Here is a 25,768-nt window from a genome sequence, read left to right as displayed (position 1 = left end):
AGAGGAAGAGAGAGGGCTGAAAAAACCACAATATTTCTCCTTCCACTCAGTGCTTCTTCCTATCAGTAAAACAACAAGACCAGAACTAAACAGCTTCATCCTTCTAAAGACAGCAATATGGTCTCGGAGCAAAAGCACAGACTGGGCCAAGTAAGACCTGCATTCCAAACCCGGCTCAGACACATTTTTAAACCTCTCTGTATCCTGGTTTCATCATTGGTAAAATGTCAATTAGTATCTAAGTGGTGGTTTGAGCATTAAGCCAGAGAACATCTGCAAAGGGCCCAGTCCAGTGGATGACCTATAGTAGGTGTGGAGTAAACGCAGCTTCCCAGCAGCTGAATCACCTGGAGATTTTAAACCCTCTCAGGTTTAGCAGCCGAGAGCTATCCCTGGATGCAGGGATTTCAGGTGATGAAGCAGAAGGAGCTTCCCCAAATTCAGGTTTAAACTGGTGGGGAGCATTCACTGAGCCTGTCTTTTGGACTGTGTCCCAGGCTGTGAGGAGCAGACAAAGCCAGATGAAGTCATTGCCTCTGAGTCATCTCTACTTTCATGGACAGCCAGATGTGTAAGGAGCTGATGGCAATTCTAGGCAGATGATAAAGGTATATTACTGGAGTTTGAACCTATCCCTGTGGGATTCCAAAGGAGACAGCAATTCATTCTAACTAGGAAGATCAGGAAAAATTAAAACAAGGCATTGAGTTTGTAAATCAAGTAGGATGTTGAAAGAGAAGATCGGAATGGCTTTCTGGAAGACCGAACAGCCTAAAGAAAGGCAGAGTACCGTAGACAGGATGCTGGGTGTTTCTGGCACCTGCATCAGAAGGGTCTACATTAAAGTGTCCATTTGTGCATTTTACCTATCTAGGGGCTTCAATCTGTACTTTTATTCTATTTTACTGAAGACTTTCAGTATAAAACTACAGAAATCACAAGTGCTGGTGGACACTGACTGCCTTTCCCCTTAGAAGAGAGGCTCCGCTAGGCAAATACAGAATCAATACCATGCCTTTGTGTGAGGCCTTTCAATTTTTCTCTCCAGCAGTCGATGCGCTCTCTATAGTTACTAACTGCATTTCCTGTCCTGCAAGCCCCAGATGTGGAAACTGAGGCCTGCTGCAGTCAAATAACTTGTTCGGTTGGAATGGCTGGTAAGTAGTAGAGCTGGACCTAGAAGTCCAGTTTTCTGACTGTAAACCCTATGCAGACTGTGCTGCCTCTAAAAGCCCTCCTCTCATGTCCCTGTGCCCCATACCTGAGGCTCAGAGCAAACGAGGGCCATGTTGCCCTTCTGTCTGCAGCGTGCCTTTGCCCTTGCTCCCAGCCACTCCCAGCAAAGCCTAAGCTGATGTAAGAGCACACACAAATATGGCAGCACACACAAATCAAGAGTTTGCCTTGTGCCAGGCAGGTGCTATTCTGAGTGTTACATGTGTTTCCTCATTTAATCTTCTCAAGAGTCTTACTTATCCAGTAAGTATTTGTTAAGTGCAAACAGGGGCACCATGCTGTTTTTATTTCCATTTCCACAGATGAGAAACTGAGGCCATGAAGGTTAAATGATATGTCCAAAGCCAGATCCCTAGTGAGAGAAAGAGACAGGACTCACACCCAGAGCCCGTCCTCTCCTCATTGTGCTCTACCCTTCCCATAGCTGGGGGGCCTTTAGGGGAGGGGTTCACCCTTCTGAACTACTGAGAGGATGCAAGTAGCTCCTTGCTAAAGAAAGAAACTAGACAGGGCACAGTGGCTCACGCTTGTAATCCTAGCATTTTGGGTGGCCAAGGGGGGCAGATCACTCAAGGCCAGGAGTCTGAGAATAGCCTGGCCAATATGGTGAAACGCTGTCTCTTACCAACAGTACAAAAATCAGCTGGGAATGGTGGCACATGCCTGTAATCTCAGCAACTTGAGAGGCTGAGGCAAGAGAATCGCTGGAGCCTGGGAGGCAGAGGTTGCAGTGAGCCTGGGCAACGGAGTAAGACTCTGTCTCAAAATAAATAAATAAGTAAACAAACAAACTTATTTTCTTATGAAAGAAAAGTGAACGTCCATCCGTCTGTCCTGCCCCATGTGCTGTGCCAGCACTGCCATGCACATGTGCATTGACTGGGGCGGTGGTTTGCACCCAAAGTGCTTCAGGACTGGGGCCAACAGGAGGCCACATTATGAACGTCGGGAGACCTCAAAACCTATTGCTTATTGAGCAACAGCACGTCATAGTATCTGATTCTGCTGTTCTCCAGGCTTGTAACATTTCACTTTGGAGAAAGCCCTTCCTGCTGGCATGTGGCAGGCAGCTAGATTGATCATGCCCTTGAGCCTACAGTGAGATTTTGTTCACAGCCTCCAGTGGGAAAGAAAAAATGCCAGTATCATTAATTGTAGTGTGGCCTCCATTTCATCACATTGTCTCAAATTTTACCACTCAGATCATCTGTAGAATTGTGTAGGAAGACATATTCCTCAGACCCCTGTGTGTGTCTCAGCCTGTGTGTGGCACTGTGTATATAAGCACACATTTGATTCCAACTGTGTTTGCAAAAAGGGTATTTGAGAGGAGATGGAGTAGGAGGGTAGCAAAACTTTAAATGAAAATTTTAGGATAATTAGCATTTTTCTTTACCTAGAAGCTGAAAATTCTTCTTTTCCACCTTGTTTATGTCTTCTGACTTTTCTGTAGTGCAGTAAGTCTATTAAATAGCACTGTATATACACCTAATTGCTGAGGTCTGAGACTGTGTGGGTGGTTTCACATATAAATCTTTGCATCAGTCTGTGTATTAAATACAGACTGTATTACATTAGGACATTTGGGTGTTCTTTCATTCATTAACTATTAAGCAATATAATAATAATGCCTTATATTTTCAATATACTTTATAATCTCTAAAGAATCCTCATTAAATTTAATTCTTACAAGAGCCTGGGAGATGGTTTTCTATTATTTCCATTTCCACAGATGAAAAAACTAAGAGTCAGGTTGGTTAAGTGACTTCCCTGTTGATGCACAGCTGGTAAGGGCCAGAGCTGGGAGCCTGGCTGTGTCTCTACGGATCTGTTCCACTGGGTACTAAGCCTGGTAGAGAAACCAGCAAGGGACAGGAAGCACAGGTGCGCATACCATGAGGGCAGTGTTTATGGGAGAGGGGCAGAAATAATGATAAGGGCCCAGAGCTGGGGGCAGTGGCCACTTTTGGCTGGGAGTGATGGTGGAAATCCTCACAGAAAAGGCAATATTTGAAGTACGTCTTGAAGGATGGGGGAATTTTTTCTTAATAGAGAAGGTGGTGACCGTTCGAGCAGAGGGCATCGTATCAGCAAAAGCATGGAGGCTGGACGGGCAGGCAGGCTCGAGGGACAGAGAAATCCCTCCTCACACAGAGTGAGACTCCTGAGCAGGCAGAAGTAACGTAGACCATTGAATATTGTGTTCAACACACATTTAAAATGCTCTTTTAACATTGTTTCCATTCTGAAGAGATATTATGTCAAGTGTCTATTCTCTGGAAAATACTGACAACAAAATTTGAGTAAAAAGGTAGGTCGATATAACAATGAGATTGGCAATGTTGATTTTTTGTTTTTGTTGTTGTTTTCCATTTTTAACATTTCCACAGCTTGATACCTAATCAGAAAAGCAGTGTGGTATAGTGATTGGGGGCAGGTTCGATCTGGACTTAACTCAGATCTGAATTTGGTCTCTACCTCTAATTAAACACTAACGTGGGACAAGTTGATAGACCTCTTTAAGCCTCAGTTTCCTCATCTTACAAATGAGAGTAATAGCAATACTTACCTCATTGGGCTTTGTGAGAATTAAATGATACTGTTTCTAAAACACTCAGCACAGTGCTTGGTACAGCATAGCTTCCAAGTAATGTCTGTGGCTGTTAACATTATCATCATCATGGTCCCTGGAATTCCTTACTGCCTTAAGCTTCTTAGTTTTAGTCAAAGACTAAACCAAACCAAAGGTCTGTGTGTAATCAAAGAAGAAGCAGAGGTAACTCACATGTAAGTGCCTTGCTCTGTGCACAGATAAAGGCAGGGGGGACAGGAAAATATGATATGGTCCCCAAGGACTGGAAAATACCCGTGGGACTGGAGACTGGGGAGCTGTAGGAAGTAAAGGAGGGACATCAAACACTCTGTTCTGTGCGATTTTAAAGTGCTGATTCAAAATGTTTCTCATTATAAAGAAATATTATCCCAAGTTACAAATCCGGGTGGCAGGCTCCACGTTGAGCTGTCTGCCCTCATTCCTCTTGCTGAAGTGAATGATCCAAAGGGAAAAGGCCTGTCATAATACATACACAAATTAAAACTCCATCTGAGGTACAATGGGGACCACCTCCTAGTTGACTTTGATCATGAAGAAAATCAGTTGCATGGCTGGCGCGCCAAAGAAAATCAGAAGACAGGAGGGTTGCTCTGTACAGCCAAGGAGCGCTACATTTTCTAGTAGCTATGGGAATGGAGCATAGCAACAAGCACCTTCTCCTTGTGTGAGCTCCCAAGCACTAACCAAACACACATTTCTCTCTCCTGCCTCATTTGATCATTAGCACAGGTGAGGAAGGGGATGATGCGTCTCGGGTGAAAGGCTGGTCCTTTGCAAGTTGGAATACCTTTATATGGACACTTCAGATAGCATTGGGAATGGTGTCATCATGAACACAAGGGCCACAAAAAAAAGGAATGTGACGATGGCACACTCAGGAAATAACAGGCACCGTCCCAGACCTGGCGGTGGCGTGTTGTACCACCCAAAGGGCAATGCTGACTCCTCACACCAGCAGAGCGGTTTGAACAGGCAGGAGATCCTTTGGGTTCAGTGATCACTGCGTCACTAGTGAGGCCTGAATGTGAAGGGCAGATGGTGGGCATCGGACTAGGTTTAAGCGCCCCTTCTGTGTGGAGCCGCTTCCTTGAACGCTTGCCCAGTTGATAGTGATTTGACAGAAGCTGCATTTTTATCCTGATGAGGATGAAATGGAAGCCTGTCCTGTGCTTCCTTGATGACAGTGTGACAAGAACTTCGTATCTGGCATCACTGGGATCTGCTTTTGGATCTTGGCACTGCTATGTTGAATGGTACAATTGTAGACAATTCTAGATCCTGGGTTTTCTAGAGATAGAAAATTAAAGTAGTAATATCTACTACTTGTCTCTGTTTTGAGGCACCTAATCTGTTAAATGGGGTTACTAATATTATCTAACTTAAAGAGTTGTGAGTTTGAATGACATAATAAATGTGAATCCTTCAGCATTATGTCATGCACAAGGTAAAATTTTAATAAGTAGGAGCTGTTATTGATTTAATAATATTCCTCTGTCTCCTTCCTTTCCTTGCTTGCTTCTTCACCCCTTTGGACCAGGTTCTGGGGAGCAGAAATGACCAGAATAATCCCTGCCCTAAAGGAAGGGCTGCTTGATGGCCTGACATGGCCTGTGCTGTGGGTTCATTCCCCTTACCTTAGACCCAAGGAGATGGTTCCCTTCACCTGGGAAGCAGTGCCTGATGGAAGAACAAGCAATGAGGATGGCCGTCCTGCTCTGGACACGATTTCCTGTTGTGATTAATGTAATAACAGGGTCACTTCGTGGGAAGAGTTTTGAACTAGAAGTCTGAAGAACTGGGCTTAGCTCATTCCCAGGCCCTGACACAAAGGCACTAATCAAGCCTGAGTTTCTTCATCTGTGCAGTGAGTGGGTTGGTAGGTACCTGGGACCTGAGATGTCAGTCATAGCAATGTCCCCTAACACCAGAACAAAAACTCAGGCTTCTCACTCCCCAGCTCCTGATATGGCCTTACTTCATTTTTCAGTGAAAACCTTGATACACAATGAAGATGATGTTGATGCCAACAGAGAGCTCCCATCCAGTAATTCATGCCAGTAAATACCAAGCACAATGAGGAGCTCGTAAAGCACATCACTTCTTTTAATCTCCACAACTCTCAAAGCTAGGTATTATTATCACCATCTTATAGATGGGGAAACAGAGGCTCAAAAGAGTAAAGTTGTCATGTAACTGTTCACATCAGAACCAGAGAAGGAACACAGGTCTCTCTGGCTCCAGAGGCTGTGCTCACAACCACTGCCCTTCACTGCCATTTTCTTGACTTGGGAACCAGCACAATGTGGGGAGTCTGGCAGGGAGAGGTCAGATAACTGGGCTGAGGTTAGTCCAAAGGTTGGTGGGGGGTGGCCAACTCCTGAATTAGTTATATACAGAAGAGGTCTTAGTAGAGCCCACCAGGGGAAAGGTGCCCAGAAAACACAGCTTTCTTATTCTATTACTGCAATAATAGCAGTTTATTCTGTACAAATTAGGTTTCAGTTCCAGTTCCCCTACAATTTGCCTTGTCACCAGTTTTCAGTGCCCTCCAGTTAAGGTGACATTCCTCCTCTGTATTGGTGGTGGGCTCACCTGTTCCCGGCCTCCGTGGCTGACTGCACCTGATCCTCTGGCTCGGGACCAACTCCACCATGATTTACAGAAACATTGAGCAGCGCCCGTGAATCCTTGCTGAAAGGCCTCCTTCCCTATAACTTTTCGTGGCACAGACAAATGATTAACTGTGCCAGAATCCATTCTCCAGAAAACACTTAATTTGGGAGTGAGACACAGTAGCCCTGATTATTGCCGTCAAGTTTATCCAGAGACAGGAGGAAAAGCAGTATATTTACTTGATTAAAAATTACCCCCACATGGTCACCAGTGGGATCCTGTCAGGCTGTTTTATAGCAATTATGCTTTTAAAAGATGTTTCATCTATTGGACAGATATCTCTGGTTCCCATCCCCAAAGTCTATCAGCTAATGGGAGCAGGTGAGGGCCCTCAATTTAAAGAAATTGACAACTAGCATGGAAGGGAACTAATGGGGAACATATAGAAAGAAAAAAAAGGCGATGTCACAGAGCTGGCTTAAAGTTTTCAGTAGATATAGAAATTAGGGAAATCAGCATAGCAAAATGACAGTGATGATACAACTGCCATTTACTGAGCTCCTGGTATGTACCAGGCATAGTTCCAAGCAAATTACATTATCTCATTCAATCCTTTGAGGTAGATATTACCAGCTTCATTTTACAAGTGAGGAAACTGAGATTCAGACAGGCTAAGTACTTTGCCCAAAGTCACAAAACCAGTAACTCAACGAGCTCTGAGTGCTTTTATAGAAAGACCCAAACGCAGACTGACTGTGCCTGTGACAAGTTGCTTACTGGCATCTACATGGTTTTTGTTTGTGGGGATCAGTCGCTAGTCAGGCAGCAAGGATATGAAAGGATGGGGGCCCATGCTTTGTCCCTGAGAAAAAAGCCTTTTAACAAACTGTCTCAAAAGAGCAAATCTGGCTATGCTGTCAGCGAAAGCTTTGCCTTAAAATCTTTTTAAAAATTGTAATGTAGTTTTCAGGCATTGTAACTCATCACCAGTGTGATGTGCCAGGAGGGGAACCTGGGCTTTGGAACCAGTCAGATCTGTTTTAAGATCTGGGTTCAAATTTGGCCTTAGTACTTCCTATCTGTGTGTCTCTGGGTCAGCTGAGGAGCCTTTCCTAGCCTCCAGTTTCTTCATTTGTCAAACGAGTTTCTCAAGATTCATGTAAAGATTGAATGAGAGAGCATATGTAATTCCCGATGTATGGGGTCAGACACAAGGCAAAAGCTCAAAGTCAGGACCCCTCCCCCATGCTGTATCATCTTTCTCTTCTACCTATTGCTTCTGAAACTAAGTTGTAGAGCTTCTTTTTTAACACTGATGCACTGAAATGAGTTTGGAAACTAGGAAATAATCCTGCTACTGTAATTCAAATCCTGATGTCATTTTTATGTATTTCTTTACAAATTGTTTTTCATATGCATACATGGTTTTGCAGAGATGCAGTCAGGAAACACATGCAATTTTGTGCCCTGCCTTTTCTTTTCCTTAACATTGTATCTTAAGCATTTTCCTGCATTGCTGTTTATCATAGTTATTTTTTGTAATGATTGCCTTCTATTCCATGCTGTACCTGTACAGTAAGATAGCTAAGTCGTTCTCCTATTTTTAGACATCGAGTTTGCTTCCAATTTTTTTATGTTATCCTGCCATGTACATCTTATGTATACAGTTTCTTGGTTTGGAACTTTTAAATGTGGTGGCTTTGTAGCAGAACCAGGAAGATAACCTAGGGAATGAAAACCTGTCGTTTCTGTTGTTATTATTTTATCTTTTTAGTTTTCCCCCCATTAGAGGACCATAAGTCAAAGAACCCCAGTGACTTTTATTTCATAGAAATAGTCATTTAAAAAAAAAAAAGAAAGAAAAAACCTGAGCAGTAATATGAAACAGAAAAGTGGGAAGCTGCGTGGTTGGGTTGGTTCCCACTGCCTTTTGAAACCAAAAATGCCACTCGAATCAACAGTTCCTTGTGGTTATAAAGGTGTCTAGTCACTCCCTGGAGCTGCTAATGTACAGATGCAAGTGGGTTCGTGCATTCCATTTTTGGAAGGGAAGTGTGCGTTGTGACAGCAGAAACTCTCCTGTACTGATATTGGTGACTCCTGCGTAATGACTTTGTTAATTGCCTCCTGCTGGCCAGGTGCTGGGGGAGCCTTCAATGTCTGAACATCTATGGAGCCTTTCTTTAAAATGTCAGGATAGAGCTTGCACTTTCTGAGCCATCTCTCATGTCTCTCTGGGCAGGAAAAGGCAATGGGGAAAATGTCAGCCCTGGGTTGAGATTGACCAGAGCCAAGAGAATCAGAACTTCCCCCACCTTGGCTCTTGGCTTTTAGAAATCATTAACATTTCAGCGTGGGTGATCTTGTGAACCAGCTACCTTTCCACAGCCTTTTTCTGAACTCCTTAGCATCTTTTCACCTTTTCATTGAATTACAAACTAGTCTAACGGGAAAACCAGTATCAAGTTGCTTATCTAGGTCACTTTGAGTGTACTTGAGGAAGGTTTTGCACAAGAGTTATAAATACACACTGCAGAGTATCATATAGATAATCCTGTGATGTAACACAGATGATGTGTAGTTACCATTCATTCTTCAGGGAACATGGAATACAGTGATTATAATTTATATTGTTTCAGTGGCCTGGTCTAATCTATGGCTCTGTCTTCCAAATCATTTGGATAACATGCATTCGGCTGCTATACACAGCTTTAAATGGGGATTGCTGTGGGCCAGGGAATATTTGTCATCACTATCAGCTCCCCCCCAAATATTTATTTCAGATTTTATTTGCTGCTGGCTTTATGCTGCCCATATTTTATCTTCTATTTAAAATAAAATATGTAAAAGAAGAAGCTTGGTTTGGGAGCACAGGGTCCTGAGTTTTAAACTTGCCTCAAATTTCTACCAGCTCTGTGGTCTCGGGTAACTTTCTTTACTTCTCTGAGTAAATCAGAATATATCACTACAGCTCTATTTCTATTCTACTTCCATTCTCCAATAATGTTTTTTCAACCTAGTTTTATATGAGGATGAAACTGAATAATATAAATAAAGCACTTGGCATGTAGTGTCATTCAAATAATACTAATTTTTGTGTTATGATTTTGATTATTACAAAGGATAAAGAAGAGTGGCCGCTCAATCATATGTATTTCATGGGCTGACTCTGACTGAGAATGTGCTGTGCCCTTTGGAAAGGGGAGAGCAGAGCAAACTACTTCTCTCCCTTCCTCTCCCCGCTCCCATAACCCAGGACTATAGAATTAACCACCCGCCTAACAATACAGTAAAAGAATGAAAGGGTCACTAGCATAACTTATATTTAAAACCTTGGATCACAGATTAAATATCCCCTTTATTTTGGCTTTAAGATGACTTTGCTCCATTCTCACTCATTTGTGGGAGCTAAAAATCAAAACAATTGAATTCATGGAGATAGAGAATAGAAGGATGGTTACCAGAGGTTTGGAAGGCTAGTGGGAGGTTTGGAGAGAGGTGGCATGGTTAACGGTTACCAAAAAAAAATAGAATGAATAAAGAACTGTGCTACTTGATAGCACAACAGGGTGACTATAGTCAATAATAATTAAACTATACATTTTTAAATACCTAAAAGTATAATTGGATTGGTTGTAACACAAAAGATAAATGCTGGAGGGAGGGGATGGATACGCCATTTTCCATCACATGATTATCATGCATTGCAAGCGTGTTATCAAAATATCTCATGGATCCCGTAAGTATATATACCTTCTATGTGCCCACAAAAATTAAAAATTTTTTAAAAAGATGACATTACTGGTTGAACTTCATGTCTCTGAATCTCTGCTTCATCCTGCTCCTTACTTTCCAGGTAGCCATTTCTCACCCCAACCTCGGTGACCCTGGGTTTCCTTCCCTACTCACCAGCCTCTGAAGTTAGTTTTGGATGGTTAAATCTCCTGAGAGATTCAGTCTAATTTGGAGTTGAATACAGAGCTTTGCTTTCCCAGATAGTTTTGGCCACGGAAACAACTGGCCAGCCTCACAGCTGTGTTGGCCTCTGTGATTGCCAGGGGGACACAGTGGAGAGGAAGGGGTGCCGACACCCGCCCCCGCCCCATGTCTCCCCGACCCTCATAGCTGTGGACTGTCCTGCCCTCATTAACTTCCCTGGGACCCCAGGCCTGTTGATCGTTTTCACCTGCAACACTTTTTTCCCTGGCTTATTCCCACCCCTACCCCCAACGTATCTTTTTTTTTTTAAAAGCAAGGACTTATTTGCATCTTGTTAAATATAAAAGAAAGCTGTGACAATAAAAATGTTTCTCTTCACAAAGCTGTGAGAGTTCTATTCATTCTGGGATTAGTTAATTCTCATGACCTTTTAACAAGACAGCACTATTGCACACTTAGATGAGATAATTGATTCTAATGGGGAAAGAAGCACTGCTCACTTAGCTGCATATATCTGATTTGTCTGTAGCTCAAACAATTTCTCCATTACCTTTGGAGTTGCTAATATATAGATTAAGTAAGAAGGTAAACAGAATTTTGAGCTAATGCAGCCTTGGAAATAGCAGAATATTCACTGCTTCCAGGCAGGTTAACTGTTAAAGTATTATTGTCACCTACATAGGAGGTAGAGGAGAGCGGTGCAAAGCACCTCACCTGGTACTTGGTACCAAAAAAGGTGCTCAATAAATGTCAGTGACTATTGTCATTATCATTATAAGCAGTACAAATGCAATGAATAGTTATCACATGTAGTTATCACACATTTGTACAGTTTGCAAAGCATTTTACCACGTATTACCTCATTAGATACAACAGTGTTTTGAAGCTTTCTATATTCATTGCTCAGATGAGAAGACTGCAGCTAGGCAGTGGCAGCTGAGATTCAAAACTAGTTTCTTTCCTCTGGTCCCACACACCTTCTCCTGCACCACAGTAACCAAAGAAAAAGCAAAGTGTGGGATCTCGTTGCTTTCACCCGAGCATGGCCTCCTGGCTGAAGCAGACTTGTGTGTGTTCCCCATGGCTTGTGTTCAGACTAGAAGTCAGACAGGTATGCTGTGCTCCAGTCCCCTCGATAGATTTTTTGTGTGTCTTGACGGCAGTCACACAGCCCCTCAAAACCACCATCAGTGATACCTTCATACACTGGGGCCAGGTAACAGAGTTTCCTCTCTATCTCACAGGATCCTGTGTTACTGCCTAAAAAGAGACTTGAAAGCCTTGGAGGCTGATGCACAAAAGGGGGATGTCTTTGTAACACCCACCCTGCTAGGTACACCAAGCAAGAGGTGGCCTAGCTAAGTGGGCAAGCCTGGGCCTTGACGCCAAGAAGACTGACGGTGCATGTTTTCAGGATAGGAACAGTTTGGGATTCTAGTCTAGACTCTGCCACCTGTTAGGCATTTAACCTTGTGTTTGTTAATTAGTCTTGTTGTGCCTTAGTTTCTCCATCCATAAAATGGGGCTATTAATACCTCGTAGGATTATTGTGAGAGTTAAAGGAATTATTGCTTGTAATGCTCTCAGCCTAATGCCTGGCATATCATTAAATACTCAATAAATGATAGTTTTATGACTATCATAATTTTAATTAACCTTCTGAGCCTTAATATGCACCTCTGTAAATTCGATCTGGTGAGGTTGCCATGAGGATTAATATATATATACAAGTTCCCCCCACATACTGCCTGTCACGCAGTAAATACAATTACTATGGGCCTTCATCTCTCTGAAGGTCCTTCCCTGTGTTCTTCTAGCCCCGCTAGCGGGTCAGGCACCCCCCTCCTCTACGCCTTCTGGTCCTGCTGAAGAGAATTTGTTATTTGTCTGTCTTCCCTACTTGACTGTGAGCTCATTGAAGCAGGGGCTCTCTGATCCCATTCTGGCTGTCCAGAGTCTGCCATGGAGTGGGCTTTCAGACAGTGTTCACCAAGCAAAGGAGTGAATGCTACATCCAGGGTGCTGTGAGGGTCCAGGGACTTGAATGCTTACTTCGGTATATGGGGAATTCAGGTGGGCATCAGAAGAGGTGAACCTGGACCACTGACAAAGCCCAAGCCTGGAATTCTAAAATGGGATTTCAGCAGATATTTTGTGCTAGATCACATTTTTGGAGATGAGCTTCCTAGCCTTCTCAAGCATGTATATCTCAAGTGACAATGTTCATTCTCTGACGCCTTATGGTCTCTTTCTAGATTGTTGTACAAGACTTTTTAGCAGTTACTACCTTGGAAAATACATTTCAAACAGAAATATATGCACATGGCACAAAATGAAAATGTGCAAAAGGTATACAGTGAAAAGCAAGTTTCCCTCCTACCCCCGATCCATAGTATCTCTATCCTTCATAGGACACAGCTACTGTTACCAGTCTTTCATATTCTACCAGAAATACTTCCTACATTTCCAGGAATTTTTAAACCCAAAGGTAGTATATCAAAAACACTTCTGCATGTTATACTTTCCTTTCCACAAAAATATATAAAGAACCTCTTTATTCTTTTTAATGGTTGCATCCAATATTGTTGTGTGGATTTTACTTACTTTTCTTGCCCCTTATCAGTGGACTGGTTTCTAATATTTTGCTATAATAAATTATGCTGCAGTGAATAACCTTGTATGTACATCATTTAGTACATGTTTAAGTATATCTGGAGAAGAAATTTCTAGAATTGGAAGCTTTATGTCCCAGGATAAAGGGTATGTGTATTTTAATGTCACTAGCTTTTATCAAATTGCCCTCCATAGACTTTGTACATCATATTCTCACACCAGTAAAGTATGGGAATGCTTGCTTTCCATTCTCTGCCAATACAGTATATTTTCAACCTTTTTTATCTTTGCCAAACCATATGTGAAAAATAGTATTTCAGAGTCTAACTTACATTTCTTTTACTATGAATAATGCCAAGAGTCTTTTCATATGATTATGAGCTATTTGTATTTCTTATCCTGTAAACTGTTCATATCCAATGCCTATTTTCCTACTGAGTTGTTGGACTTTGCTTATTATTTGTACAAGTTATTTTTGTGTTAAGGAAATTAACATTGTCATACCAATTGCAGTTTTTCCCCCAGATTGTTATTTATCTTTTGAAGCAAAGACCGAGACCTCCTGAGACTCCCTGATCCTGCCTACTCCCAGTTCCACCAGACTGTGAGCCCCTTGAGGGCAGGGTTTGAACCTTGATCCTCTCTGACCCCAGTCTCCTTTGCAGGGCTGGCACTACAAGAGCTCCCTTTTGGGGGCTACTTGTTGAACTGAACTGAATGTCTGTGTTCCCCCACCCTGCCCACCTTTCCCTTATGGCTTGGGAGTCCCGTTTCTGCCTCCAGCAGAAAAAGATGACTTTTCTCATTGCTCACCACAGCCATGCACCTGTTTGGCCTAAACTGGCACCTGCAGCCGATGGAGGGGCAGATGTATGAGATCACGGAGGACACAGCCAGCAGTTGGCCTGTGCCAACCGACGTCTCCCTGTACCCCTCAGGGGGCACTGGCTTAGAGACCCCTGACAGGAAAGGCAAAGGAACCGCAGAAGGTAGGGTTGCTGCGTTGTCCGTGTCGTGAGTCCTCTGTGTCTGCCTCTGAGCTGAGGAGCCCTCCATCACGCGTGTGCGTCCTGTGCCTGGCTCACAGCTCCATGCTCTGGTGCTTCCTCCATCCTTCCGCACTCCACGCCAGCTGCCAAGCTGCCAGTCCACCTGTGTCTTCATTGCAGTTCCTTGTCACTGAGAGCTCATGGGGGGCTCATGCAGGGCTCATGGTGCTCAGCAGAATCCCATCCCATGCCTTGAGGGAAGCATTAGGGGCTTCACACTGCTGGGGTGGCCATCTTTGTGTGGGGTGAGAGGAGCGCTTCTGGGCAAACCTCATGGGACAGATGGGCATCTGTGGGAGCAGGGTATGGGGAGGCAGGTAGATAGGGTGTTGTAATGGAAAGATTCTTGAACTCTTGTGGTTTAATAGAAACACCAGTTCAAGTGGTCTGGCATTTACTAACTCTGTGACCTTGAGCAAGTCACTTATTTGCCTGAGCTTTGGTTTCCTCATCCACAATGATAACAATAATCATTAGTGTTCGTACAGCATGTTTGTTTTAAAATTCCCACAGAGATCCTATGAGATAAGTATAATTATTTTATAATTATTCTACATGTAAAAACTAAAATTGGTACGAAGGATTGCACTAATTAAGTGACTTGGCCAGAGTCACACAGCCAGTAAATGGTAGAGTCTGGGATATGAGCCCAGGTCTGTGACTCCAGGGCTCTTGCTATCTCCATAAGCTTCCCCGCTTGACTTATCCCAAGGTTACAAGACCCTGAAGGAGATGTGGATGTGAAATTCTATTGTACAATGAGACATGGATATTTCCTATCAATGCTAGAAATGGTGGTGGCATTGGGTTTGCTGTTCTTGAATGGGATATCCATAGGCCCATGTTCTGAATGTCCTAGAAATATTTCTAACATGCCATGGACACTGTTAGCCAAGAGTGGCACAGACTCACAAAAATTGGCACCCAGAAAGATGTCTGAGCTAATAACTCAGCCTGGTTGTCATTCTGGGCAGTGTGGCGTTCCCTTCTCCTGCACCTGCTATGGCCTGCTTTCTCTCCCTGTGACCCTTCAGTCAGCACATTGACAATAGCTGCCTCTAACCTTCACTGCTTACATCTTCTTTTCTCTCAGTTGACTTTTTGGTCATAGCATCTTAGCCTCTCTGCCCTTGCAAGGATCAGTTTGTTTAACACGGTGGCATATACTTAGTCAGAATATCTACTCATGACCTCTGAAATGAGGATCCTGAGGGCCAAAGTCAACTCTTGGCTTCTGGTCATCTTTAAGGGAAGTGGGAACTGGAATCATTTCCACACAGAGCCCCTGCCCACTATTTTGAGGGACGAAGCCAGTCCTCTCATTTGCAAAGATGTTAAGTCTTAAAATGCTAAATAATGTACACTTTCTTTGCCTCTTAATAGGATATGGAGGGAGGAATCATGAATGGGACCATGGGAAGAGCTCTGGGTTAGAAGTCAGAAGCCCTGAGTTCAAGTGCAGCTGCAGCCACTGACCTGTGGTATCACCTTAAGCAAATCCCTTGAACACACTTTCTGAGAGTCCTTTTCCTCCTCTTCAAAAGGAGAATATTGAGCTAGATTCTCTCTAAGGTGCATTCTAATTTGTAAGGTCTACATATGAAAATGGTAACAGAATCATGTAAGTAACCAGATGGCTCTTCAGAATGTGTCACATTGGCCCTGTCCATGGTCCTGCCTGTTGGCTAGTGGTGCCCATGTCAGCGTCTAGTGTCAGATGCCATGGGTTAATACCATAACGTGAAGACTGTCTTTAGATTAGCATGTACAAATGCAGATTTTAAATATGCTTAACCCTCAAGGAACTGGTAAAGGATCTCATTTGGCAAGATGTATTTTCTTCCTTCTATGATCTCTATCAGACATTGTTTAAACAGGAGTCGGATCTATCTGAAATCTCTCGCTCTAATGAAATTAGTCTGTGGGTTGTTTAGGTTTTGTTTTGTTTTTGCAAGGAACAGGAGGTGCAGATAAGAGATAAAATAAAATTGCACCAGATTATTGGTTTATTTTAATTGGAGTATTTTTGCTTAAAGGGATTATCTGTCATTACTGATGCAAATGGAAATCCTGTTTGCAAACCCCTCCAATGCAGCACTGTGCTGTAGAGTGGTCAGCATCAGAAGCAATCACTGTGACAAAAATACATCAGACTGGAAACCAGAGGACAAAGCTTCCTGTAGTTTATGTGAGACCACAATGTTCTTCATTTCTTTTGCCCTGGTCAAACCAATGTCTACTCAGTTTATGTTTTTCATTGTGATGTTAAAAATGCATTTCCCTAGATAATCTCAACGGGGAAAGCCTTTAACTCTGATGTGAGCAATTGTTTCTCATCCTTTCTGAGGGTATTCGAGAAAACAGCTGATTCCACAATTAAGATTAGAGTCTCTGCTTCACAATGATGGAGAAAGCAATGTGGTGTGATAAAAAAGGGGTAAATGGGCCTTGGAGCCAGACAATATAGGATGTTAATCCTGACCCTGCTTTATATTGACTCTATTAACTCATGACACTTACTGCATCTCCCTTGACCTTCCTCATCTGTAGAACAAGGATAACAACATCTATCCATTCAAAGCCTAATGTTGAAGTGGCGTTCAACAAATATTAGTTCTCTTCTTCTTATCCACTCAAATCCCAAGCCATTCCATATTAGTTATTAAAATCCTAGAAGTCCAGACTAATTAACATTCTCTCCCTGCCACAGATTCTGCAAAGGTTTGAGGTATTTTTGAATATTTTTTAAGAATATATGTTTCTTATTTATATGAATTTAATATATGATAATCCAAGAATTGTTAATGTTCATCATGTGTTTAAGAATAATATGAAACTGCAGTTCATACTATATTTTCCAAATGACTGTAACCATTCCAGGGTTGTGATGGGACAGAAACCAAATACAGCAGCTTTTCGAACTAAAGCCACAAGAACTTGTGTTATGCATTCATGCGGAAGGGAAAAAACACATTGAATAAACAAGCATTTCTGATGGTTGAATTGGTGGGCTTGAGATAGCATTTTCTTCTTTCTGCAGTGAAATAAAAATTGCCCATGAGTTTGAACCATGCAAATTGCTGTGCGCAGGCTCAGCTGGGCTCTCCAAAATGGAACAGCTTATTTTGATAACCAAATAAATTTCAGGCAGTTGCTAAGGAAACTAAAGAATTCTTCATGCAAGTTATTGCATTGAAAAGAACCAAAAAGGTGGAGGGAGGGAAAGAACATTAGTTGATTAGGAATTTAGAACCCATATGGATATATCTCAGTTCAATAAAGTAAAGGCTGTGATTGGGAAGTGCATGAAATTTCAGTTCTTCCATATCTTGCTTTTTGACTGAGCTATCCAATCATTTTAGCAATTCATTAAGAAATTTCTTTTATAGACATGATTGCATGTTTGCACAGCATTGCTATAGGAAGCCTGAATCTATCTAGCTTTACAAAGCAAAGGACTGGACTATTACAAGTAAAATCTGCCTTGTGAAGCCTTATCTCGCTGTAGGGAGCCCTAATTGTGACCTAAGCTTTTTGCAGTGTCTGTTAAGTCCCTGGGGACACCCAGTGTCCTTCTCATGAATGCCTTGAGACCCTGACTATTGCCTTTTAACTTTTGGACCTGTTCGTAGGTTCCTGATTCATACCAATGATCTTCTAATACCCTAGGATGCCAGGAAGTTTTTTAATGGGCCTTGGATCTACCTGGTCAAGCTCTGATATTTAGCCTGCTGGGGCTGTGAATCCTATTGGACTCTTGCTCTTTAAGAAGGTCAATGCACCCCACCACCATTGAGAAAGTCTTTGTAGTGTTTTAGTTAACCATTCATCAATTTGATCCCTTCAGAAGCTATATTTTAATAAATAAAGAGGGATCCCAAAATGGTTTCTTAAGGCTTCTGAGCCTCCATATACAGATATTAATATTGCTCTGAGAATTAACTGAACCGATACACATGAAGGTACCTGTCACCGTGCTTGGAGCTCATCAAGTGGAAGCCAATATCACTAGTAATACTACCACCTCTACCTTTATTGCTGTTACCACCATTAAAATCTATTACTATTTTTATCTTCCAGAATGTAGGTAGGGATAAGAAGAATTGTATATACAAGGCTTTTTGCCTCCAATTGCCTCCAGCCTCTCCTCTCCCTTATGATTCCATCACTGGTGGCTTTTGCTTCATGGTGGAGGATATTTTATATCCTAGTGCTCACAGCTTGGTGCTCAGAATTAAGGACAGAAAGTGTAAGGCAATACAGATTTTTAACAAGCAAGACAGAAGGAAGGAATTTCACTTTCCCAATCCTCAGCCCAGCCCATCTCATGACTCTTTCCCCTCAGGTAAAGGTGATCAGCAGGCTGTTAGCTTTTCCCCCTCAGCAGCTCCCAGCCTGTCCCTGTGGTGGGATTTGGAGACCTCTGGTGACCAGAGGCCCTCAAGGTCCTGTTGGAGGATATGCCCTAGAGTGGAGTTCACTGTTTTTATTTCAGCATATACACGCTCAAGACAATTCCTCCCTCCCATCCAGCTCACCTAGGTGAAATACTAAAGTGCCAGAAAAGTCCCCTTTTGTCACCTCCTCTGGGGTAAGAGCCAACTTATTTATGCCTGAGGCCTGCAGACCTCTGACTTATAAGGCTGCAAAACCTAGCTGACACAGTCACTGTCTCCTAAAAATACGCTCATTGAGGGAGAAAATGAACTGTGCAGGGTTCTCCGGTAGCATGCTAAAATGGGGGAGCAGTTTTCCGTTATGTATTTTCAGACATGGGAATTATTTGAATTCAGACAATTTTCAAATCCCATCAGGTCAGACTCCCACCTACTCACAAAGGAAACGCATCCTTGGAATTAGCAGTGTTGCGCTTATTTCTTTTCAGTTTCTAGGAGGAAAAAGCTCAGAAGGCATCTGCTTTGTTTCATTCTCCCTCTTAGTTCTGCCTCCCTAGCAAAATTAAAAGCTGATGGCAGACTATTTCCTCCTGGAATATAGAATGGCTGTGGTATTGGGAACCCAAAAATCTGATAAGAAAGAATGTAAATAATTCTCTTCCATCTCAATCAATTGTGAATTTCGGTTCTGTCTTTGAACTTTGTGAATCACAGCATGGTGGTTTGTGTATCTGTATTTTTCAAGGTAAAAGTCTGAAGCACATTCCTTCCACAAAGGAATTAAAAAGCAAACTCCTTCCCATGCTAATGACAGAATACTAGTGGTACTTTTATTGATAGTGCGCATTTTAACTTTTTTGTTGGCATATTTTTAATTAAAATAACATTTAACAGTTTGAAGCTAAAAACCTGATGTTTCTGCCTAGGAGTTTATAAGGGAATGATAACATATGGAGAAGTTTAACATTTAAATTGAATTTTATTATTTAAAACAGTAAAATATTTTATGACTACAACAATGCCCTGCCAGACTTCATTTCAGCATCAAATGTGCTTTGTAAGGAGTCTTACGAAGCTAGGGGGAAAGAAAGACATTTTAATTTCCTATTCCCCAAATGCTGTTTACAAAAAGTTCCGAAGTGTGTTTTCTTTACAAATGAATTCTTGTTCTCTGAAGTGTCTCTTCGAACATCTCTAACATCACAAAGAAATCCTTGGAACCAGGATACCCAGGAAGTCCTTCATAACAACAAATAAAATACAGCCTGTTGACTTGATGCTGGTCTTTCATTGTGCTAAGGGTGGTCTTCCTAACATCCCTAGAGTCTCTCCTCTTCCTTCTCAACTCTTCAGGGGGCTGATGTCTGGCAGGAAGTTAGGGTTTGTATTTTTCACCTATGAGTGTGTTTAATTACTAAATAGAGGGAATTTGATAAGCTGCTTTCCTTCCTTGCATTTGTGGTGCCCCCAGAGAGCTGTCACCCTCCTGATTGGTATAGAAATGGCCAAGAGACTTTACTCATGGCACCCTGCATGGATGCTGGGCACAGGGTTGCGAGCCTGGGTGGAATTTCCAAGTATCGCATAGGCTTGGTGTGTGAACTTGGGAAATTCCCTCAGCTTGACCCATTTTAGCACAAAAATGATATTTACCCTCATCCAAAGACAAAGGAACATTTTGCAGAAATATTTCCTCTTTTCAGAAGTATCTTTTCCTCATCTTCCCCAGCCCCTAACCCTGCCCTAAGCACAACCCCCATCCATATATCTTAGCCTCAGAATTTGGCTTCCAATATGTACATAAATTAGTGAGCTTTTTAAATGCCTTACTCCACCAAGTCATGCTTCCCACTGCTGGGGAATCATTCTGACTTGGAAAATTAATAACACTTCATTCCCCTATCCTTTCTATTTTACCATGCACCCCTTAACACACCAAATCACAGAGCTATTCTCATGTGACCACAAATGATTATTTTTAGGATCAAAATATATCTTAACAAGCTGTGGAATTATGCAGTAAACAGATGGCCCTTGGGGAGGACCCATACTGCTTTGGAAGAGTGCGTATTTTTAGCAGAATCATTTGAGCATCACTGGGGGGAAAGAAAGTTCTGGACCTTTTTCCTCCTCCATGTGGGGAGGGCCAGGGCGGGGAGGAAGCTGACAGCAGAACATTGTAGAGAAGGGTGTGAGGCTAAGGAGAGTCCCGGTGTTCAGATGCCCTGCTTTCTCGTTTCCCATGTGGCTAACTGAGATGTCTTTGTCTTCCCTTCCCTGTGTCTTGATAGGAAAGCCCAGTAGTTTCTTTCCAGAGGACAGTTTCATAGATTCTGGAGAAATTGATGTGGGGAGGCGAGCTTCCCAGAAGATTCCTCCTGGCACTTTCTGGAGATCTCAAGTGTTCATAGACCATCCTGTGCATCTGAAATTCAATGTGTCTCTGGGAAAGGCAGCCCTGGTTGGCATTTATGGCAGAAAAGGCCTCCCTCCTTCACATACACAGGTAACCAGAACCCCACATACCCTGTTGATCTGCATGGGCTCCTACCTCAAATCTTTTTTTTTTTTTTTTAATTATTATACTTTAAGTTCTAGGGTACATGTGCATAACATGCAGGTTTGTTACATATGTATACTTGTGCCGTGTTGCTGTGCTGCACCCATCAACTCGTCAGCACCCAACTACTCGTCATTTACATCAGGTATAACTCCCAATGCAATCCCTCCCCCCTCCCCCCTCCCCATAATAGGCCCCGGTGTGTGATGTCCCCCTTCCCGAGTCCAAGTGATCTCATTGTTCAGTTCCCACCTATGAGTGAGAACATGCGGTGTTTGATTTTCTGTTCTTGTGATAGTTTGCTAAGAATGATGGTTTCCAGCTGCATCCATGTCCCTACAAAGGACACAAACTCATCCTTTTTGATGGCTGCATAGTATTCCATGGTGTATATGTGCCACATTTTCTTAATCCAGTCTGTCACTGATGGACATTTGGGTTGATTCCAAGTCTTTGCTATTGTGAATAGTGCCGCAATGAACATACGTGTGCATGTGTCTTTATAGCAGCATGATTTATAATCCTCTGGGTATATACCCAGTAATGGGATGGCTGGGTCATATGGTACATCTAGTTGTAGATCCTTGAGGAATCGCCATACTGTTTTCCATAATGGTTGAACTAGTTTACAATCCCACCAACAGTGTAAAAGTGTTCCTATTTCTCCACATCCTCTCCAGCACCTGTGGTTTCCTGACTTTTTAATGATTGCCATTCTAACTGGTGTGAGATGGTATCTCATTGTGGTTTTGATTTGCATTTCTCTGATGGCCAGTGATGATGAGCATTTTTTCATGTGTCTGTTGGCTGTATGAATGTCTTCTTTTGAGAAATGTCTGTTCATATCCTTTGCCCACTTTTTGATGGGGTTGTTTGTTTTTTTCTTGTAAATTTGTTTGAGTTCTTTGTAGGTTCTGGATATTAGCCCTTTGTCAGATGAGTAGATTGCAAAAATTTTCTCCCATTCTGTAGGTTGCCTGTTCACTCTGATGGTAGTTTCTTTTGCTGTGCAGAAGCTTTTTAGTTTAATGAGATCCCATTTGTCAATTTTGGCTTTTGCTGCCATTGCTTTTGGTGTTTTAGACATGAAGTCTTTGCCCATGCCTATGTCCTGAATGGTACTACCTAGGTTTTCCTCTAGGGTTTTTATGGTATTAGGTCTAACATTTAAGTCTCTAATCCATCTTGAATTAATTTTCGTATAAGGAGTAAGGAAAGGATCCAGTTTCAGCTTTCTACTTATGGCTAGCCAATTTTCCCAGCACCATTTATTAAATAGGGAATCCTTTCCCCATTTCTTGTTTCTCTCAGGTTTGTCAAAGATCAGATGGCTGTAGATGTGTGGTATTATTTCTGAGGACTCTGTTCTGTTCCATTGGTCTATATCTCTGTTTTGGTACCAGTACCATGCTGTTTTGGTTACTGTAGCCTTGTAGTATAGTTTGAAGTCAGGTAGTGTGATGCCTCCAGCTTTGTTCTTTTGACTTAGGATTGTCTTGGCAATGCGGGGTCTTTTTTGGTTCCATATGAACTTTAAAGTAGTTCTTTCCAATTCTGTGAAGAAAGTCATTGGTAGCTTGATGGGGATGGCATTGAATCTATAAATAACCTTGGGCAGTATGGCCATTTTCACGATATTGATTCTTCCTATCCATGAGCATGGTATGTTCTTCCACTTGTTTGTGTCCTCTTTAATTTCACTGAGCAGTGGTTTGTAGTTCTCCTTGAAGAGGTCCTTTACATCCCTTGTAAGTTGGATTCCTAGGTATTTTATTCTCTTTGAAGCAATTGTGAATGGAAGTTCATTCATGATTTGGCTCTCTGTTTGTCTGTTACTGGTGTATAAGAATGCTTGTGATTTTTGCACATTAATTTTGTATCCTGAGACTTTGCTGAAGTTGCTTATCAGCTTAAGGAGATTTTGGGCTGAGACGATGGGGTTTTCTAAATATACAATCATGTCATCTGCAAAGAGGGACAATTTGACTTCTTCTTTTCCTAACTGAATACCCTTGATTTCTTTCTCTTGCCTGATTACCCTAGCCAGAACTTCCAACACTATGTTGAATAGGAGTGGTGAGAGAGGGCATCCCTGTCTTGTGCCAGTTTTCAAAGGGAATTTTTCCAGTTTTTGCCCATTCAGTATGATATTGGCTGTGGGTTTGTCATAAATAGCTCTTATTATTTTGAGGTACGTTCCATCAATACCGAATTTATTGAGCGTTTTTAGCATGAAGGGCTGTTGAATTTTGTCAAAAGCCTTTTCTGCATCTATTGAGATAATCATGTGGTTCTTGTCTTTGGTTCTGTTTATATGCTGGATTATGTTTATTGATTTGCGAATGTTGAACCAGCCTTGCATCCCAGGGATGAAGCCCACTTGATCATGGTGGATAAGCTTTTTGATGTGCTGCTGAATCCGGTTTGCCAGTATTTTATTGAGGATTTTTGCATCGATGTTCATCAGGGATATTGGTCTAAAATTCTCTTTGTTTGTTGTGTCTCTGCCAGGCTTTGGTATCAGGATGATGTTGGCCTCAAAAAATGAGTTAGGGAGGATTCCCTCTTTTTCTATTGATTGGAATAGTTTCAGAAGGAATGGTACCAGCTCCTCCTTATACCTCTGGTAGAATTCAGCTGTGAATCCATCTGGTCCTGGACTTTTTTTGGTTGGTAGGCTATTAATTATTGCCTCAATTTCAGAGCCTGCTATTGGTCTATTCAGGGATTCAACTTCTTCCTGGTTTAGTCTTGGAAGAGTGTAAGTGTCCAGGAAATTATCCATTTCTTCTAGATTTTCTAGTTTATTTGCGTAGATGATAGTATTCTCTGATGATAGTTTGTATTTCTGTGGGGTCAGTGGTGATATCCCCTTTATCATTTTTTATTGCGTCAATTTGATTCTTCTCTCTTTTCTTCCTTATTAGTCTTGCTAACGGTCTGTCAATTTTGTTGATCTTTTCAAAAAACCAACTCCTGGATTCATTGATTTTTTGGAGGGTTTTTTGTGTCTCTATCTCCTTCAGTTCTGCTCTGATCTTAGTTATTTCTTGCCTTCTGCTAGCTTTAGAGTGTGTTTGCTCTTGCTTCTCTAGTTCTTTTAATTGTGATGTTAGAGTGTCAATTTTAGATCTTTCCTGCTTTCTCTTGTGGGCATTTAGTGCTATAAATTTCCCCCTACACACTGCTTTAAATGTGTCCCAGAGATTCTGGTATGTTGTATCTTTGTTCTCATTGGTTTCAAAGAACATCTTTATTTCTGCCTTCATTTCGTGATGTACCCAGTAGTCATTCAGGAGCAGGTTGTTCAGTTTCCATGTAGTTGAGCGGTTTTGATTGAGTTTCTTAGTCCTGAGTTCTAGTTTGATTGCACTGTGGTCTGAGAGACAGTTTGTTATAATTTCTGTTCTTGTACATTTGCTGAGGAGTGCTTTACTTCCAATTATGTGGTCAATTTTGGAATAAGTGCGATGTGGTGCTGAGAAGAATGTATATTCTGTTGATTTGGGGTGGAGAGTTCTATAGATGCCTATTAGGTCTGCTTGCTGCAGAGATGAGTTCAATTCCTGGATATCCTTGTTAACTTTCTGCCTCGTTGATCTGTCTAATGTTGACAGTGGAGTGTTGAAGTCTCCCATTATTATTGTATGGGAGTCTAAGTCTCTTTGTAAGTCTCTAAGGACTTGCTTTATGAATCTGGGTGCTCCTGTATTGGGTGCATATATATTTAGGATAGTTAGTTCTTCCTGTTGAATTGATCCCTTTACCATTATGTAATGGCCTTCTTTGTCTCTTTTGATCTTTGATGGTTTAAAGTCTATTTTATCAGAGACTAGTATTGCAACCCCTGCTTTCTTTTGTTCTCCATTTGCTTGGTAAATCTTCCTCCATCCCTTTATTTTGAGCCTATGTATGTCTCTGCATATGAGATGGGTCTCCTGAATACAGCAGACTGATGGGTCTTGACACTTTATCCAGTTTGCCAGTCTATGTCTTTTAATTGGAGCATTTAGTCCATTTACATTTAAGGTTAATATTGTTATGTGTGAACTTGATCCTGCCATTATGATATTAACTGGTTATTTTGCTCGTTAGTTGATGCAGTTTCTTCCTAGCCTTGATGGTCTTTACATTTTGGCATGTTTTTGCAATGGCTGGTACCAGTTGTTCCTTTCCATGTTGAGTGCTTCCTTCAGGGTCTCTTGTAAGGCAGGCCTAGTGGTGACAAAATCTCTAAGCATTTGCTTATCTGTAAAGGATTGTATTTCTCCTTCACTTATGAAACTTAGTTTGGCTGGATATGAAATTCTGGGTTTAAAATTCTTTTCTTTAAGAATGTTGAATATTGGCCCCCACTCTCTTCTGGCTTGTAGAGTTTCTGCCGAGAGATCTGCTGTTAGTCTGATGGGCTTCCCTTTGTGGGTAACCCGACCTTTCTTTCTGGCTGCCCTTAAGATTTTTTCCTTCATTTCAACTTTGGTGAATCTGGCAATTGTGTGTCTTGGAGTTGCTCTTCTCGAGGAGTATCTTTGTGGCGTTCTCTGTATTTCCTGGATTTGAATGTTGGCCTGCCCTACTAGGTTGGGGAAGTTCTCCTGGATGATATCCTGAAGAGTGTTTTCCAACTTGGTTCCATTTTCTCCCTCACTTTCAGGCACCCCAATCAGACGTAGATTTGGTCTTTTCACATAATCCCATACTTCTTGTAGGCTTTGTTCATTTCTTTTTCTTCTTTTTTCTTTTGGTT

General features: G+C 41.9%; 1 protein-coding gene across 2 annotated transcripts in view; it reads left to right on the top strand.

Moving 5' to 3' along the window:
* Positions 1-25,768, top strand: part of TENM4 (teneurin transmembrane protein 4) — a 792,376-nt gene that overhangs the window by 562,543 nt on the left and 204,065 nt on the right. For both annotated transcript variants that reach the window (XM_015115340.3, XM_077964103.1), the window contains exons 10-11: positions 13,834-14,004; positions 20,753-20,967. In XM_015115340.3, the coding sequence (XP_014970826.2) occupies positions 13,834-14,004; positions 20,753-20,967 (386 nt within the window). The remainder of the gene's footprint in view (positions 1-13,833; positions 14,005-20,752; positions 20,968-25,768) is intronic.

The sequence above is a fragment of the Macaca mulatta genome, chromosome 14 (genome assembly GCF_049350105.2).
Source record: "Macaca mulatta isolate MMU2019108-1 chromosome 14, T2T-MMU8v2.0, whole genome shotgun sequence".
NCBI lineage: Eukaryota > Metazoa > Chordata > Mammalia > Primates > Cercopithecidae > Macaca > Macaca mulatta.
Note: the sequence above shows the minus strand (reverse complement) of the source record. Positions and strands in the feature narration are given on the sequence as shown.